Source organism: Aegilops tauschii, chromosome 3 (assembly GCF_002575655.3).
Source record: "Aegilops tauschii subsp. strangulata cultivar AL8/78 chromosome 3, Aet v6.0, whole genome shotgun sequence".
NCBI classification, from domain to species: domain Eukaryota; kingdom Viridiplantae; phylum Streptophyta; class Magnoliopsida; order Poales; family Poaceae; genus Aegilops; species Aegilops tauschii.
Window position 1 is genome coordinate 367051258 of NC_053037.3, and position 17548 is coordinate 367068805.

At 46.2% G+C, this 17548-nt stretch overlaps 1 protein-coding gene across 1 annotated transcript; it reads right to left on the reverse strand.

Moving 5' to 3' along the window:
- Positions 1-11058: 11058 nt before the first annotated feature.
- LOC109785309 (E3 ubiquitin-protein ligase At4g11680) lies at positions 11059-14265 on the reverse strand. Its single transcript, XM_020343906.4, has 3 exons — positions 13777-14265; positions 13326-13680; positions 11059-12860 (listed from the first exon to the last, which is right to left on the reverse strand). The coding sequence occupies exons 1-3, from the start codon at positions 14193-14195 to the stop codon at positions 12717-12719; spliced, it is 918 nt and encodes a 305-aa protein (XP_020199495.1). The 5' UTR covers positions 14196-14265; the 3' UTR covers positions 11059-12716.
- Between the last annotated feature and the right edge of the window lie 3283 nt (positions 14266-17548).

The window sequence follows — 17548 nt, forward strand, 5'->3', positions numbered from 1 at the left end:
CCGACTTCTTTCGCCTATATATGTACATATACCCTAAAAACATCAAGGAGCACAATAGATCGGGAGTTCCGCCGCTGCAAGCCTCTGTAGCCACCAAAAACCAATCGGGACCCTGTTCCGGCACCCTGCCGGAGGGGGGATCCCTCACCGGTGGCCATCTTCATCATCCCGACGCTCTCCATGACAAGGAGGGAGTAGTTCACCCTCGGGGCTGAGGGTATGTACCAGTAGCTATGTGTTTGATCTCTCTCTCTCTCTCGTGTTCTTGAGGTGGTACGATCTTGATGTATCGCGAGCTTTGCTATTATAGTTGGATCTTATGATGTTTCTCCCCCTCTACTCTCTTGTAATGGATTGAGTTTTCCCTTTGAAGTTATCTTATCGGATTGAGTCTTTAAGGATTTGAGAACACTTGATGTATGTCTTGCATGTGCTTATCTGTGGTGACAATGGGATATCACGTGATCTACTTGATGTATGTTTTGGTGATCAACTTGCGGGTTCCGTGACCTCGTGAACTTATGCATAGGGGTTGGCACACGTTTTCGTCTTGACTCTCTGGTAGAAACTTTGGGGCACTCTTTGAAGTACTTTGTGTTGGTTTGAATAGATGAATCTGAGATTGTGTGATGCATATCGTATAATCATACCCACGGATACTTGAGGTGACATTGGAGTATCTAGGTGACATTAGGGTTTTGGTTGATTTGTGTCTTAAGGTGTTATTCTAGTACGAACTCTATGATAGATCGAACGGAAAGAATAGCTACGTGTTATTTTACTACAGACTCTTGAATAGATCGATCAGAAAGGATAACTTTGAGGTGGTTTTGTACCCTACCATAATCTCTTTGTTTGTTCTCCGCTATTAGTGACTTTGGAGTGACTCTTTGTTGCATGTTGAGGGATAGTTATATGATCTAATTATGTTATTATTGTTGAGAGAACTTGCACTAGTGAAAGTATGAACCCTAGGCCTTGTTTGAACGCATTGCAATATCGTTTACGCTCACTTTTATCATTAGTTGCCTTGCTGTTTTTATATTTTCATATTACAAAAACCTATATCTACCATCCATATTGCACTTGTATCACCATCTCTTCGCCGAACTAGTGCACCTATACAATCTACCATTGTATTGGGTGTGTTGGGGACACAAGAGACTCTTTGTTATTTGGTTGCAGGGTTGTTTGAGAGAGACCATCTTCATCCTACGCCTCCCACGGATTGATAAACCTTAGGTCATCCACTTGAGGGAAATTTGCTACTGTCCTACAAACCTCTGCACTTGGAGGCCCAACAACGTCTACAAGAAGAAGGTTGCGTAGTAGACATCATGCAGCGGACCCAGGAGCTGGAGCAGAGGCACAGGGAGGCGCTCAATGCCCAGGCTCAGGTTCACGCCGACAAGATGAAGGAGCTGGAGGTGGAGCGGGACGGGCTGAAAAACCAGGTCCTGACGCTGTCCAAGGAGAAGGACACGCTCAACAGCGCTCTGACGGAGGCGCAGGGCGCTATCCTCAGCAAGGTCGGGCAGCTTTCCGAGGCCAGCAACTCCATAAGAGACCTCAAGCTGAAGCTGGAGGGTCTCGAGGGGATGCTATCGGAGGCCAAGGCCCGGGAGGGGACCCTGACCAAGAATCTGGAGACCGAGAAGCGGCTGCGGAAGAACAACGCCCTCACCCACAACGAGCACGTGGAGGGCGAGAACCGCTGGCTCAATCGCCTCGCCGCCGTTGCCGACCAGGCCACCATGCAGCTGGCTACCATGGGGATGCCGGATGTGAGGTACGCCCCGGAGCCGAACTTGAGCGCCAACTGCAGCCTGACCCTGTTCTTCGAGAGGGTTATCGATGCCTTGGAGTGGCTCCATTCCAACTGGGCGGCCTCGCTGGCCGATGAGGCCCGGAGGCTTTGCCAGGGTGCCATGACCAAGGTCCTCACCAAGATGGCGTAATGGAACCCCAACCTCGACTTCGACGCCGCGCTGGACAGCTTGCTGGAGGGTGTGGACCTCGCGGCTCTCAAGGAGCGTATCAAGCCCATCATCAGCCGCATCGGTGGAATCGAGAGGATAGAGGGCCAGTGCCCAGATTAGGCACCCCGTCTGCCACTGCCGCTGCAGGTTCATGACCAAGATAGTTTTTATCCTTAGTTAGAACCGTAGCAACAATTGGTGTAATATAACTCTGCAGTACTTCTGATATGATGCACATTATTCTCATGTTCAATCTTTCTCTCTGTATGTCCACCCTACGTTAATCGGGTAGGCTCGCTGGTGCGTAACCCAAGGCACGGCGCCTCGAGGACGGATCCTCGATAGCCTTTCGGGCGTGCTTGCTGCCAGGCAAACCACCTTACCACTCTCAACGCGGCCGCTCGAACTGTCGAGCTTGACTCGAGTCAGAATCGAGAGCGTTGCCAATTGCGGAAGGCTACCGTGCCGTTCTCGACGCGGCCGCTTAAGCTGTTGAGCGGACGCTAAACAGAGTAAGGGCGTTGCCAATAGTGGAATGGCCCCATTGCGTGCAGGTTTCCCATACAAAGAACGAGATCACCGAGGGAATAGCCTTATATAAAAAGGGAATATTTAAAGTTCGGCATGACTTAGCTTTCCTGTCGCCGCACTGGCGTCCTTCGCACTTGCAGGCGGCGGCTTCCTCTTGGCCGTCTTCTTCTTTGGAAGCCGTGGCCACGAGAAACTGCTAAGCTGGCTAGTAAACCAGGTTCTCCGACTGCGCCCCCTACCTGGCGCACCAAAGATGTCGGTGGGAACGACACCTATGGGATCACTGGAATCCCTTCTACAGTTGGCGGGCGCGGGGTTGTGAGAAGAGCAGGTCCCGGAGCTAGCACAAAGATCGTTTACCCAGGTTCGGGCCGCGAGGATGCGTAATACCCTAGTCCTGCTTTGGTGGATGTATTGAGTGTTCTTGAGCTTTTGAACTAGCTACGGTGGCTGCGTATTTCCAAAGAGCCGAATCCCCCTCCAGTATGCCTCGGGCCTCCTTTTATAGTCGAAAAGGGGTTGCCACAGTGGCACATAGGAGGTGGAAAGGTGTACAGTGCACGAGCCTATCGCCTGGCATTACGGGACAAAGTGCATTAAATGCGCTACTTAGGTGTCCATTAGCTTTATCGGGGACGGGAACGAGGCCCGTCCCGTCCGTCGCCGCTCCGTCTCGCTTCGACACGCGCCCAGACCAGTGATGCGTGCAGTGCCATGTAGGCAGGCAGGCTGCTGAGGTGGCGCGGTGGCAGGGTCTTCACGAAGATCTGCATGCCACCACGCAGGTGCTTGCTGAGTTGGTCTGGAAGCCGCGTGTTGCCACGCAGGTGCCCGCCCAGCTGGTTGGGCTGGCAGCTGCATGCGAATGGTGGCGGAGCCTTGGCTGATGCGGGCCAGGCAGTGGCCCTGCTGGCGCCCTCGGCAAGGGCCTTGCCGGGGGCCCGGCAAGGGTCTTGCCGTGGCGTTGCAGTCGTCGCCGGCAAGACGTTTGCTAGGGGTCTTGTGGATTTCCTTGGCGAGGATCCCGCCGAGGGTCGTCGTCTTCTGATCCTCATCTGATCTTGTGTGTTTATGATCTTGACAAAGATCTGCATGCCACCACGGAGGTGCCTCCCGAGCCCTGGTTCCAATGTAGTTGGTGGGGTTGGAAACCGTGGGCTCAAGGGAGGCTCGCTCTGTTGGCATCGGGCAGGCTGCCCCGGCAAGGCCCTTGTCGGGGCTGCGGAGGCTGCCTCGGCAAGAACCTTGCCGAGGGAGTCTACCTTGCCTTCTTGCCCTCTTGTGTTCCTGGTCTTGGCGTTGCCTTGGCTGTCTTGTGCTTTGGCTTCTTTCTAGTTTGCCTCCTCTGCCCTGCTTAGCGTGGCCGTAGCCGCGGCTCTGACTGTTCGTGCACTAGTAAAGGGGTACAAAGGAGTGCCCCTACTTTTGTACACCGACACTTTCGGTCTCCAGTGTTTCGAGACTGTGTACATGCTAGGCTCGTCAAGTTTAACCCAAGTATTCTGCATGTGCAAAACTTTCTTACACTAGTTGTATGTGAACATAGAGTCTATCACACCCGATCATCACGAGATGCTTCAAAACGATGAACTTTCGCAATGGTGCATACTCGGGGAGAACACTTTTATCTTGAAATTTAGTGAAGGGATCATCTTATAAAGTAAGCAAAATAGGATGCATAAAGGATAAACATCACATGCAATCAAAATATGTGACATGATATGGCCATCATCATCTTGTGCTTTTGATCTCCATCTCCAAAGAATCGTCATGATCTCCATCGTCACCGGCTCGATCCCTTGATCTCCATCGTTGCATCGGGGTCGTCTCGCCAACTATTGATTCTACAACTATTGCTAACGCATAGCGATAAAGTAAAGCAATTACATGGCGCTTGCATTTCATACAATAATTAAGAGACAACCCTAAGGCTCCTGCGGGTTGTCGATATTACATAACATGATCATCTCTACAACAATGTATATCACATCATATCTTGACCATATCACATAACAACATGCCCCGCAAAAACAAGTTAGACGTCCTCTACTTTGTTGTTGCAAGTTTTACGTGGCTGCTACGGGCTTCTAGCAAGAACCGTTCTTACCTATGCAAAACCACAACGATGATTATCAAGTTTGCTGTTTTAACCTTCTTCAAGGACTGACCGTAGTCAAATTTGATTCAACTAAAGTAGGAGAAACAGACACCCGCCAGCCACCTTTATGCAAAACAAGTTGCATGCCAGTCGATGGAACCGGTCTCATGTGCGTGGACATGTAAGGTTGGTCTGGCCCGCTTCATCCCACAATGCCACCGAATCAAACTAAGACGTTGGTGGTAAGCAATATGACCATCCCTGCCCACAACTTCTTTGTGTTCTACTCATGAATATCATCTACGCATAGACCTGGCTTAGATGCCACTGTTGGGGAACGTTGCATCGGTGCTGAACGCGGTTGATGTAGTCGAACACCTTCGCCATCCAACCGATCAAGTATCGAACGTACACCACCTCCGCGTTCAGCACACGTTCAGCTCGGTGACGTCCTCGCCTTCTTGATCGAGCAAGACGGGCGAAGTAGTAGATGAGTTCCGGCAACACGATGGCGTGGTGACGGTGATGGTGAACTTGTTCACGCAGGGCTTCGCTGTGCACTGCAGAAAAACTGGAGGGAGGACTAAACTGTGGAGAGGGGCGGTGCACACAGCTAAGAGATGTCATGGCCTTGTGTGTGGGAGGGGAGGCCGCCAAGGCACACAAGGTATTCCTCCGTTATCCGGGAGTTGCATAATCTCATAGTCGAAGGAATATGTATTTGACATTTAAGAAATCAATAGCAATAAACTGAACGATGATATGCTAAGCTAACGGATGGGTCTTGTCCATCACATCATTCTCCTAATAATGTGATCCCGTTATCAAGTGACAACACATGACTATGGTTAGGAAACCTTAACCATCTTTGATCAACGAGCTAGTCTAGTAGAGGCTCACTAGGGACACGGTATTTTGTTTATGTATCCACACATGTATTTAAGTTTCCGATCAATACAATTCTAGCATGAATAATAAACCTTTACCATGAATAAGGAAATATAATAATAACAACTTTATTATTGCCTCTAGGGCATATTTCCATCACATCCATATTACAAACATACACTGTTTATTACAGTCACAACAAGCAAGATGGAAAACAACCCAAAATATAATAAAACACAAAATTCAAGCATTCCATCACCCGAATTCAGCTTCTCTTGTGCATTTTGACCTCATTGTCCAATCTTGTTGCCGCCTTTCAACCTTAAGTTCATCTATTCTCCTCTCAAGGTTGTTGTCCGCCATCGCAAGATCCTGGATGATATCTTTTCCCTAGACTTCCCATTCATCATCAACCCATTTCACATATTTGCAAGTTTTAAATCCATCCAAGGACAAGTCATAAACCTACTCCCAGTGTTAGTTGCATCACTGCTAACACAATGTGGCCCAGGCGATGCTGCAATGCTCATGCTTTATATCAATACTGTCAAATTCGGTAATATTGCCAAATTTTGGGGTCTGAAGTTTGGGAACTCGTCCACTTCTGCCAAAGGCAAGTTTCTCCAGTATTACCTGATCGAGATTACCTTTTCCCACAGGCCACCGTCGTCCACCTTGCCAACTGGAGAGATAGCCTGCCTCGATATTGCAGATGTCATCATTTTTTCCAACCATCTCCTTCTGCCCACAATCGGGGACAAAACAGTACCTGCGTGTGGAGGTCAATTGGAGGCGAGGCACGATGGTGTCTGACTGTCGCACCTAGAGTTGACAATCGCTGACGAAATTGCGTGGAATGATGGCTATGGTAGGGATCCAGGGACGAGGTGTGATAAGGCCAACGGAGGTTAACATGGTGGGTTGGCGGTGGCTGGTGGTGGTGAACTCGCGGGTGGAAATGGTCGCTGGGAGGAGTAAAGTTCATCTAGCGCGTACTATGGTTCTTGGGAGGGGATGTGAAGACAACCTAAGTGTGGTTTTTATTTTAGCCAACCCAAAAAACTTTTGGGAGTTATATATAATTTTGGGATGGGTTAGGTGGCGTTAAGCCCCAAAACCATTTTTTTTGGAGTTAGAGAATTATTGGACTTTCACAAGAGATGCTCTAAGGGGAGAGCAAACTGAACTTGATATAGACTGCCTACCAATGAACTTTTGCTTAGAAACTATATATGCAAAGCAAGAAATGATAAGAAGATACAAACAAAAATTACTTAAAGATTGCCCACTTGTAGTGCCGGATTAATTTAACACTTCATATTTCCTATAGGGCATAATTCCAGCACATCATACAAAACCATATCTTTGTATGATTATATTTTTTGAGCTTGTTGTTGTAGTAAAAACAACATTTGATTATGGGTGTCCTTAGCAATGTAGTCGCAAAATAGATACCGATGATGTCGTTTGTAATTTGACCACATCAAATATTTAATTGGGGCTGCACGACCGCTTTATGGCGAAGATCTTCGTACATGGGCAAGATTAGCAAGTCGATGTTTTTTTAACAGTTCAATCGCCTCGATGGAGTGTGACTTAGTCATATGTCAGGGTGGCGCCGAGAGAGGTTCTTGATGTCTACTACTCAACCTTCTTCTTGTAGACGTTGTTGGGCCTCCAAGTGTAGAGGTTTGTAGGACAGTAGCAAATTTCCCTCAAGTGGATGACCTAAGGTTTATCAATCCGTGGGAGGCGTAGGATGAAGATGGTCTCTCTCAAACAACCCTGCAACCAAATAACAAAGAGTCTCTTGTGTCCCAACACACCCAATACAATGGTAAATTGTATAGGTGCACTAGTTCAGCGAAGAGATGGTGATACAAGTGCAATATGGATGGTAGATATAGGTTTTTGTAATCTGAAAATATAAAAACAGCAAGGTAGCAAGCGATAAAAGTGAGCGTAAACGGTATTGCAATGCTAGGAAACAAGGCCTAGGGTTCATACTTTCACTAGTGCAGGTTCTCTCAACAATAATAACATAATTGGATCATATAACTATCCCTCAACATGCAACAAAGAGTCACTCCAAAGTCACTAATAGCGGAGAACAAACAAAGAGATTATGATAGGGTACGAAACCACCTCAAAGTTATTCTTTCTGATCGATCTATTCAAGAGTCCGTAGTAAAATAACACGAAGCTATTCTTTTCGTTCGATCTATCCTAGAGTTCGTACTGGAATAACACCTTAAGATACAAATCAACCAAAACCCTAATGTCACATAGATACTCCAATGTCACCACAAGTATTCGCGGGTATGATTATACGATATGCATCACACAATCTCAGATTCATCTATTCAACCAACACGAAGAACTTCAAAGAGTGCCCCAAAGTTTCTGCCGGAGAGTCAAGACGAAAACATGTGCCAATCCTTATGCATAGATTCCCAAGGTCACGAAACGCGCAAGTTGATCACCAAAACATACATCAAGTGAATCAATAGAATACCCCATTGTCACCACGGGTATCCCACGCAAGACATACATCAAGTGTTCTCAAATCCTTAAAGACTCAATCCGATAAGATAACTTAAAAGGGAAAACTCAATCCATTACAAGAGAGTAGAGGGGGAGAAACATCATAAAATCCAACTATAATAGCAAAGCTCGTGATACATCAAGATCGTGCCAAATCAAGAACACGAGAGAGAGAGAGAGAGAGAGAGATCAAACACATAGCTACTGGTACATACCCTCAACCCCGAGGGTGAACTACTCCCTCCTCGTCATGGAGAGCGCCGGGATGATGAAGATTCCCACCGGTGATGGATCCCCCCTCGGGCAGGGTGTCGGAATAGGGTCCCAATTGGTTTTTGGTGGCTACAGAGGCTTGCGGCAGTGGAACTCCCGATCTAAGTTATGTTCTGGAAGTTTGGGTATATATAAGAGGTTTTGGCGTCGGGAACAAGTCAGGGGGTCTCCGAGGCGGCCACGAGGTAGGGGGGCGCGCCCAGGGGGGTAGGGCGCGCCCCCACCCTCGTGGGTGCCTCGGGACTCTCTGGCCCATCTCCGATACTCCGTGGGCTTCTTCTGGTCCAAAAATAATCTCCGTGAAATTTCAGGCAATTGGACTCCATTTGGTTTTCCTTTTCTGCGATACTCAAAAACATGGAAAAAAACAGAAACTGGCACTGGGCTCTAGGTTAATAGGTTAGTCCCAAAAATCATATAAAATAGCATATAAATGCATATAAGACATCCTAGATGGATAATATAATAGCATGAAACAATAAAAAATTATAGATACGTTGGAGACGTATCAGTTCTCTCATAGGCCCGAGTCGTTTGAGACTCTTTGTCACCATATCCAAACTCCTCTTTCTCGACATCGGTCCGAGTCATACGAGAACCCTCAACTTGACCCTAGAGATCCCCTAACGAGTCTTGAAACTCTACTTCCTTACCTTGAGTTTGCTCAAATGAGTGTAAATGAACTACATGCCCGCGTGGGGCCTATATAGGCTAGGGGCATTGAAAAATGACCAGCTCCTTGTGTTTTTAGGGGAATTAATTCCTTGTGATGATCGGTGGAAAATGTAGTGGAGGCAATTCTTAAGCCATTGATCCATGGTGAACGAAGAGGGGACGAGTCAATGAGCAGTGCTATGTCTCGCTTATAGTGAGACTCAGCGTGCTCTCGCGTCAGGTGCCTCCTAAATGGGCCGAACCAAGCGCGTGTGAGGCCACAGCCTCGTTTTTTATGTTTTTATTTTTCTTTCTTTCTTTTAATCTCCTTTATACTTTCAAACATTCAAATATATATCTTACAAAAATCACTATCAATAAAAAATTTGAAAAAGTAAAATGTGTATAAAGAAATGCTTCTCATGTATACAAAAAATGTGTGCACAAAATATACAATATATGTGAAAACAGTTGATCATGTATTTAAAGATGTTAATCAAACACATGAAAAAAATGTTAAATAAGTATTTGAAAAATATTAATAAAGCATGTGAAAAATGTTAAATGTGTATAGAAAAAATGTTGCCATGTATTAAAAAATGTCAAACTTGTGTTTGAAAAATGTTAATGAAGCATTTGAAAATGTCAAAATGTGTATAGGAAAAATGTTGAGCATGTATTAAAAAATGTTAATATTGTATTAAAAATATTGAAATGTGTATAGAAAAATGTTGACCATGTATTCAAAAAATATTAACCAAGCATTTGAAAAATGTTAAATGTGTATACAGAAAATGTTTCTCATGTATACGAGAAATGTATACAAAAAATATACAATGTGTGCGAAAAAGTTGATCACACATTTAGCAATTGTTAACCAAGCATTTGAATAAATGTTAGAGAAGTATTTGAAAAAATGCTAATAAAGCATCTGGAAGTTTTTTAATGTGCATAAAAACATTGACCATGTATTAAAAAATGTTAATCTTGTATTTGAAAAATGTAATCAACCATTTGAAAATGGGTACAGAAAAATGTTGATCATGTATTAAAAAATATTAATCTTGTATGTTGAGCATGTACTCAACAAATGTAAAGCTTGTATTTGAAAAATGTTATGTATAGAAAAAATATTGACCATGTATTAATTTTTTTAACTTGTATTTGAAAAATATTAAACGTGTATTACAAAAATGTACTTGACGTATACATAAAATGTACAATGAGAACCAACAGAAACAAAGAAAAATGAAAATAAAAAACTAAAGAAAAAGGAAAGAAAAAATAAAATCAAAGAAACAAGTGCAAAGAAGGAAAAATAGTGAAAACCGATAAAGAACAAAGAAAAATAAAAAAACTTTGGAAACCAAGAAAGAACAAAAAAAAAGGAAAAAAAAGGAACATGAGAAGAAAAAAGAAAAAACGATGAAATCCATAAAAAAAAGAAAAAAAAAGAAGTATAATGGCAAAAAATGGAAACCAAAGAAAACCAGAGAAGAAATGAGAAAACCTAACAAAAAAGAAAAATAAAACAAAAAGAAAGAGAAAACCAAAAAAACACATCAGCTAATGAACGAAACGAATAACATGCTATTGGGCCGATCCAATGCGCGCGCCGTGGAGTAAAGCTACAGCTAGACGCATGAGCTATGAGCGAGACATAGCATTCGCGGAAGTCTGTGGTAATGGTAGACCATTCCACTTCACCCCTCCAACATGGCAGGCTTCCCTTCCTGGGCTCAATTCTTTACTTCGGCTTGTTTGCTTTCCCCCACCTCTTTGGCTTAGACTCTTCTTCTACATAAAAAGAACTTAAAGTTTCGAAAGTCATCTTTTGAGCCCGAGCTCATATGCTCCCGCATGAACAGTAAAATCGAAAAAAAATCGAAAAAAATTCAAAAAATTCCAATTTTTTTGAGAGAAACATTGACAAAAGTTCTAAGTGCCTGCAAAAATTCATCATGAAATCACATTCCTGTAAGGCGTGGCAAAAAAAAAAACAAATTCAGTGCTTCAAAATGCGTTTGAAAGTAGCTTTTTCAGAGTACTGTTTTTGTTTTTTTTTTGCCACGCCTTCTAGGAATGTGATTTCATGACGAATTTTTGCAGGCACTTAGAACTTTTGTCAATGTTTCTCTCAAAAAAAAATTGGAATTTTTTGAATTTTTTTTTGATTTAGTTTTGATTTTACTGTTCACCTGAGCTCATTTGAGCTCGGGAGCAGATTAGCCGCGTCCTTAAAGTTTCACCTTTGTTACCACCACCCCTTCGCCCATCCTTTTATGTATATGATAATCAATCATCTTGATTTACTTAACTTCTGAACCAATTTGACTTTAATTTACTTACCAAATTTCTAATCAAAATATAAGGTAATTCACGATCAGAATTTGATGAACATTTATCTGCACAATCGCATTATTATTGACAGGTAAATCACAAGGTAATGTACTAGAATATTTATATTCCGTTGCAACGCACGGGCATTGTTTTATTCTAAGTAAAAAAAACCTCTTTGGCTTTGTCTTTTTTTTCTTTGTTGATGACTTGTTGACCATAATTAAGGGCTTGACTTGTATTGACTTGGTCTAATCTTGATAACTGTTAGGGCATCTCTAACAGCCTCTGTATATTTGCGCTCAATTGCTATTTTGGTAATTTTGGCCAAAAGACCTCCTCCAACAGCTTTTGTATAAGTGGTACCCATCAATTTTTTTTACAATGCTTAGCAAATCTGACAGATGGGCCCGTGTACTAGTGTATTATTTGTGTGTTGTATACGCGTGTGTGGTGTGTACGTGTTTTTTTTCATGTACTGTGTACGCGTGTGTTATGCACGTGTGAGTGTGTGTACTAGTGTGTTGTGTGCATGTGTGTTGTACGCGTACTAGGGTGTGTACATGTACGGGTACGCGTGTGTACGTGTACATGTACATGTACGCATGTGTGTACGTGTACGAGAGTTTTGCCAGTATATGTATAAATGTGCATATGCTAGTGTGCCATGCGTCCATGACAAACTATCTCCACATGTTATTGTGTGTTTTGTGTAAATATAGCAATCCAATATACAAAGGATACCAAAGCAAAAGAAAAAAACCATATTGGATTGCTAAACCTTCTCTCTTCTCTTTCTATCATCGGTCTTTAGCGATCCAATATGCAAAGGTTGTTGGAGATGCTCAGGCACTTTGTCGGGCTAAGTGTGATCCTCGGTATTTATTAATTATGTTCCGAAGGGAGCGTATACATTTTGCTAAAAAAACAGAGCTTATACATATACACATGTATTTGCTTTCTTGCTACGAGATTATTGATAAAAGAATTGCAATGGCCTATTTCTTATTTCCCCTTGTTTTTGTGTCCATCTATGCATGTTCTTGTAATTGTTGAGATGTGCTTTCGCAAGAACAACAGCATCTGGCAGTTCTTGGCTGTTGGCATGGTACAATTAATGAGCTAAGCGGAGAACAAACAGTACTTGTATTGTAGGCCGCCTGCTCATGGCTACAACAATTTCTTTACACATTTCCCACCTGCCCAAGCTGGTAAATTAATCTATCTCGAGCTGCAACAGAGGTGTCTCCATCGCTGGTCAGTGTCTAGGTTAGTAGAGGGTTGGCGAAAGAGGTCAGTGAGGTGCGCTGCATGCGTCGGAGCGCGCCGCGCCATCCGATCGACGCATCTCTGGCTTGGAATGCAAGCTCCACTGATCAATCACCGTTGCGCCGTATATGTGCAGCCATCGGTCAGCTGAGCTCTTGCTTGCAGAGAGGGCAAGAGGAGATGATCCTCAGCCACCTGTCCACGCATTTCAGGTGGAACATGTGTGTGCAGGGCAGCTGCCTCACCTCCTCTTTCTCCCTGTACTGCGCCAGGCATATGCAGCACTCCTGCGTTTACACGCGAAACAATTTCAGAGAGAAAAAAAACTATCTTTTGTTGCGAACTGAAGCAAGTTGATTACACAATATTTTCATCCATGGACTAAACACGCATGCCAAATGTTCACCATAACTAATAGCACCAGTTCATGTTTCAACGAGAGAGAAAAGGAACAGGCCATGTTTTGCCATGTTGCTAAATTGCAAGGAGATGCTTGTGAGCTTAGGCACCGTCCCAAAAGGCAAAGTTAGTGCTTCTTATCTTAGTATCGCCCAAAAAGGGATCATGTTCGAGTTGCTCGCGCACGTTTAAAAGTTTAGGTCGCCAATGTTTGGTGAATCCGTCCTCTTTGGTACTCCATTTTCTGACCTCACCTAAAAGAAAATGCTGCTATCTTTGCTTCTACTTATCCAGACCAGGACCTGTGCCTGAAAATATGCAGAGAAATGCGGGTGAAATCGGCAAGTACTTACTTCATCGTCTTTCTCGCGGTCTCTCGGCACGTCGGGCTCCTTGAACCGCCATCGCGGCAGCGCGTCCAGCTGCTCGTCGGAGGCGCCCCGGCCGACGGAGGCCGAGTTCATGTTGTACCCGAGCGCGTACCCGACGACCGGGACGAAGCAGCAGAGCAGGAGGAAGAGGAGGAAGGGGAGCGAGTAGACGACGGCATTCCAGGCGAGCAGGCCGATGCAGAGCGCGTACAGCCGCGGCGCGCGGTGGAACGATCCGAGCCGCGCGTCGAACACCCACACGTTGCCCATCACAAACCACATCGCGAAGAAGAGCTCCAGGAACGCCCGAGCCTTGTTCATCAGATACGAGCTGTTCCTGAAATTAGTACACAAAGAATTTCGTCAAGAAACTTAAGCATGTAAAATGTTCAATTTGTACGTTCCGCGCAACATTAAGGTATCAAGCTTGAACCTTAGAGCGTCACCGGCGCCGTGCATCTCCGGGTCGTCGCCTCGTCCGGCGGCCGATGAATGTCGGTGGCGCCAGTAGAGGAGTGGGAGGCTGAGCACGTTGCCGACGTTGTACGCGCACACCCAGAGCCGAAGCGGCCACGCGGGGCGTTCCTTTGGGGAGGTGGCCACGACGGTGGTGGTGATGACCATCTGCGCGACGATCACGCCGAGCTCGAGAGCGAGCCAGCCGGACGAGTTGAAAGGGTTGGAGCCCAGGTCGGACCTCGGGCCGTTCTGGTACTGGTATACCCGCCTCAGGAAGATGAACCATCGCGCCCTCGACATGCGTGCCACCGCGCGCATCGTGAAAGCGGAGACCCGACCGCCGCCGCGGCTGGTTGCCGGCGTTGCCGCGGCCGACGACGAAGCGGCCGGCATTATGGTGGTCGGTGGTGGGGACGAGGGGCATTGGCATGGTTGGCTTCGCGCCTCGAGGGATAAATGGGTGGGAGGGAAGAGGCGAGTTGGGTTTGAGATGGTGACCAATAATCTAACGGCTTTGCTTTGGCGCCAAGAGTGGAGGGGTGAACGAAGGGGCAAAAACGGTTGGCCTAACCGTCTCCTTCCCGCCGTGTGCTTCCTCTTGGCTCCTCTGGCTCTGGCTTGTGTCTGGTGTTGTGTAGGTGGGAAGCAAGGAGATCCATCTGGTTACAGTGGGTAGATGACTTGGCTCCCTCTCGACCAAGATCAACTTCTAGTTAATGTTTTGGGATACTAAGCTATCTTAGTGTTGAGATATTTGAAACTAGATTTCGTGTTGATAAGTTTCGACAAACTATTTTTGGACGTAACTTGTGCTACCAAATATAACAAACTTGTGCTCACACATCATCAATTTTTTTTACTTATGCTCCCTGTTGGTGGTGTGCTTGTGCTTCGTCATGCAATACACCTTTACGCGCCGCACAACACACCTTGCATGCGTTACACAACATAACTTCACGTAAGCGGTGCGCAGCGCAACACACCTTCATGTGTCGCGCATCACATCTTTACGCGTCATGCAACACACCTTAGTTAGACTAGTCACAATGGGAAGTATCATATACTAGGACCATGCATATGATACTAGTGTATAATATTACCTCTATAATGCATAATATAATAGTTTGGTATCATATTGGATCATTTATCGCCATGCAAGACATATACTACTACATCATTTAATATGATACGGTATCATATCATGATACTCAATCCTCTCTCCTCTCACTAAATTATGTGTCACCTCAACGTAAATGTCTAGTTGGCATGCGTGATACTAGCTATGATACTCTTATTGTGACCAGCCTTAATGCACAACACATTTTCGCAGGTTGTGCAACACACTTACTCGCGCCTTTCAGTGAATCTGCCTACACTGTGTAGTACAAACATCTGTAATGGGAAGCACATAAGAAAACCAAAAAGAAAAGAGAAAACCAGAGAAAACCACAAAGCGTATGTTTCCCTCGCATATAGGAGCCTTTGGCTCACTTCCCCCTTTGCGTGCTTCACGTGTACTTTTCTTTTTGCAGGGTTAAAAGGAATTTCATTGCTCAAAGAATAATGAGTTCGTTCCTACAAAGCAGAGGAACATCTGCACACCCAGAGTGCAACCACGACGTTGTTCGGCCTTCTGTTCAACCCAAAGGGCGAGAGAGTGACTAACAACATTCTGATTCCTACTAACATGAACAATACTGACATCCCTATCACCAAAGAGCCTTTTAACTTCTTGTATTATCATCGCGTGTGGCGATCTATCGAGAGTCGACGACCGGATTAGCTTGACTGTGTCCATGCAATCCATCTCAACATCTACCGGGAGTGTAGACAACTGAAGGGCGACGTTTAGACCCTCATGGCAAGCTAAAAGTTCATCTTGCGGTGTCCCATCGCAGAACAAGATGGAGCGGCAGGCAGAGAAAATGATGTTGCCATCACTATCACAAAGAATCATGCCTGCTCCTGCCGCTCCGCCATTAGCTTCAACAAATGAGCCATCTACATTTAAATTAACACGACCAGTCGACGAGGGTGACACTTGGGGGTTGCGTCGATGGAGCAATCAAGCATGGAGAGATGTACCCCGCACGCGGTAGTACATCTTTCCTTTCACCGTATCGCTCATAGGGAAGAGTCGTATACACCAAAGTGCATCATCATAGCTGATGACAAGACGTTGGGACGCTTCCACCATGGGGGGTTGTTTGTCGTGAACGATCTTGTTCCGGACATGCCAGCTCCACCATAAAACACTGTAACCACACGCATGCGATCCACTTCATTTGAGTGAATTGCAAAAAACACCACATTTGAAGTTAAAGCATCCAACTGTCACCACATTTCTAGCGCGTCCCAAAAATCCACCACTTTACTTGTAAATTTTCTCAATAAAAACAAATGACCGGTTTGCCGCAGTTAACCCGATTTCTGACAGGGCTGGCCCACCCGTCAGGTGCCACGTGGGCGAGGCCAGACGGCGAGTGGGTTGACGGCCGTTACGGCACGCGCGTAATCAAAGCGGTCGCGGCTCTCTCTGTTGGGAATCGTAGCATAATTTAAATTTTTCCTACGCTCACCAAGATGCATCTATGGAGTCTACTAGCAACGAGGGGAAAGGAGTGCATCTACATACCCTTGTAGATTGCGAGCGGAAGCGTTCCAATGAACGTGGATGACGGAGTCGTACTCGCCGTGATCCAAATCATCGATGACCGAGTGCCGAACGGACGGCACCTCCGCGTTCAACACACGTACGGTGCAGCGACGTCTCCTCCTTCTTGATCCAGCAAGGGGGAAGGAGAGGTTGATGGAGATCCAGCAGCACGACGGCATGGTGGTGGATGTAGCGGTTCTCCCGGCAGGGCTACGCCGAGCTTCTGCGAGAGAGAGAGGTGTTGCAGGGGAGGAGAGAGGCGCCCAAGGCTGTTGTGTGCTGCCCTCCCTCCCCCCTTTATATAGGCCCCCTGGGGGGGCGCCGGCCCTGGAGATCAGATCCAAAGGGGGGCGGCGGCGGCCAAGTGGGGGGAAGGGGTGCCTTGCCCCCCAAGGCAAGGGGGAAGCTCCCCCCTAGGGTTCCCAACCCTAGGCGCATGGGGGGAGGCCCAAGGGGGGCGCCCCAGCCCACTAAGGGCTGGTTCCCTTCCACTTTCAGCCCACGAGGCCCTCCGGGATAGGTGGCCCCACCCGGTGGACCCCCGGGACCCTTCCGGTGGTCCCGGTACAATACCGGTAACCCCCGAAACTTTCCCGGTGGCCGAAACTGGACTTCCTATATATAATTCTTCACCTCCGGACCATTCCGGAACCTCTCGTGACGTCCGGGATCTCATCCGGGACTCCGAACAACTTTCGGGTTTCCGCATACATATATCTCTACAACCCTAGCGTCACCGGACCTTAAGTGTGTAGACCCTACGGGTTCGGGAGACATGCAGACATGACCGAGACGCCTCTCCGGTCAATAACCAACAGCGGGATCTGGATACCCATGTTGGCTCCCACATGTTCCACGATGATCTCATCGGATGAACCACGGTGTCGAGGATTCAATCAATCCGTATGCAATTCCCTTTGTCAATCGGTATGTTACTTGCCCGAGATTCGATCGTCGGTATCCCAATACCTTGTTCAATCTCGTTACCGGCAAGTCTCTTTACTCGTACCGTAATGCATGATCCCGTGACTAACGCCTTAGTCACATTGAGCTCATTATGATGATGCATTACCCAGTGGGCCCAGAGATA

Bases quoted from the DNA above. Each gene is read 5' to 3' on its own strand.
- LOC109785309 (XM_020343906.4), bottom strand. From the start codon at position 14,195: ATGCCGGCCGCTTCGTCGTCGGCCGCGGCAACGCCGGCAACCAGCCGC. The intron at 13,681-13,776 runs GTTCAAGCTTGA...TACTAATTTCAG, and splicing joins GGCGCCGGTGACGCTCTAAG to GAACAGCTCGTATCTGATGA. The intron at 12,861-13,325 runs GTAAGTACTTGC...GTGTAAACGCAG, and splicing joins ACCGCGAGAAAGACGATGAA to GAGTGCTGCATATGCCTGGC.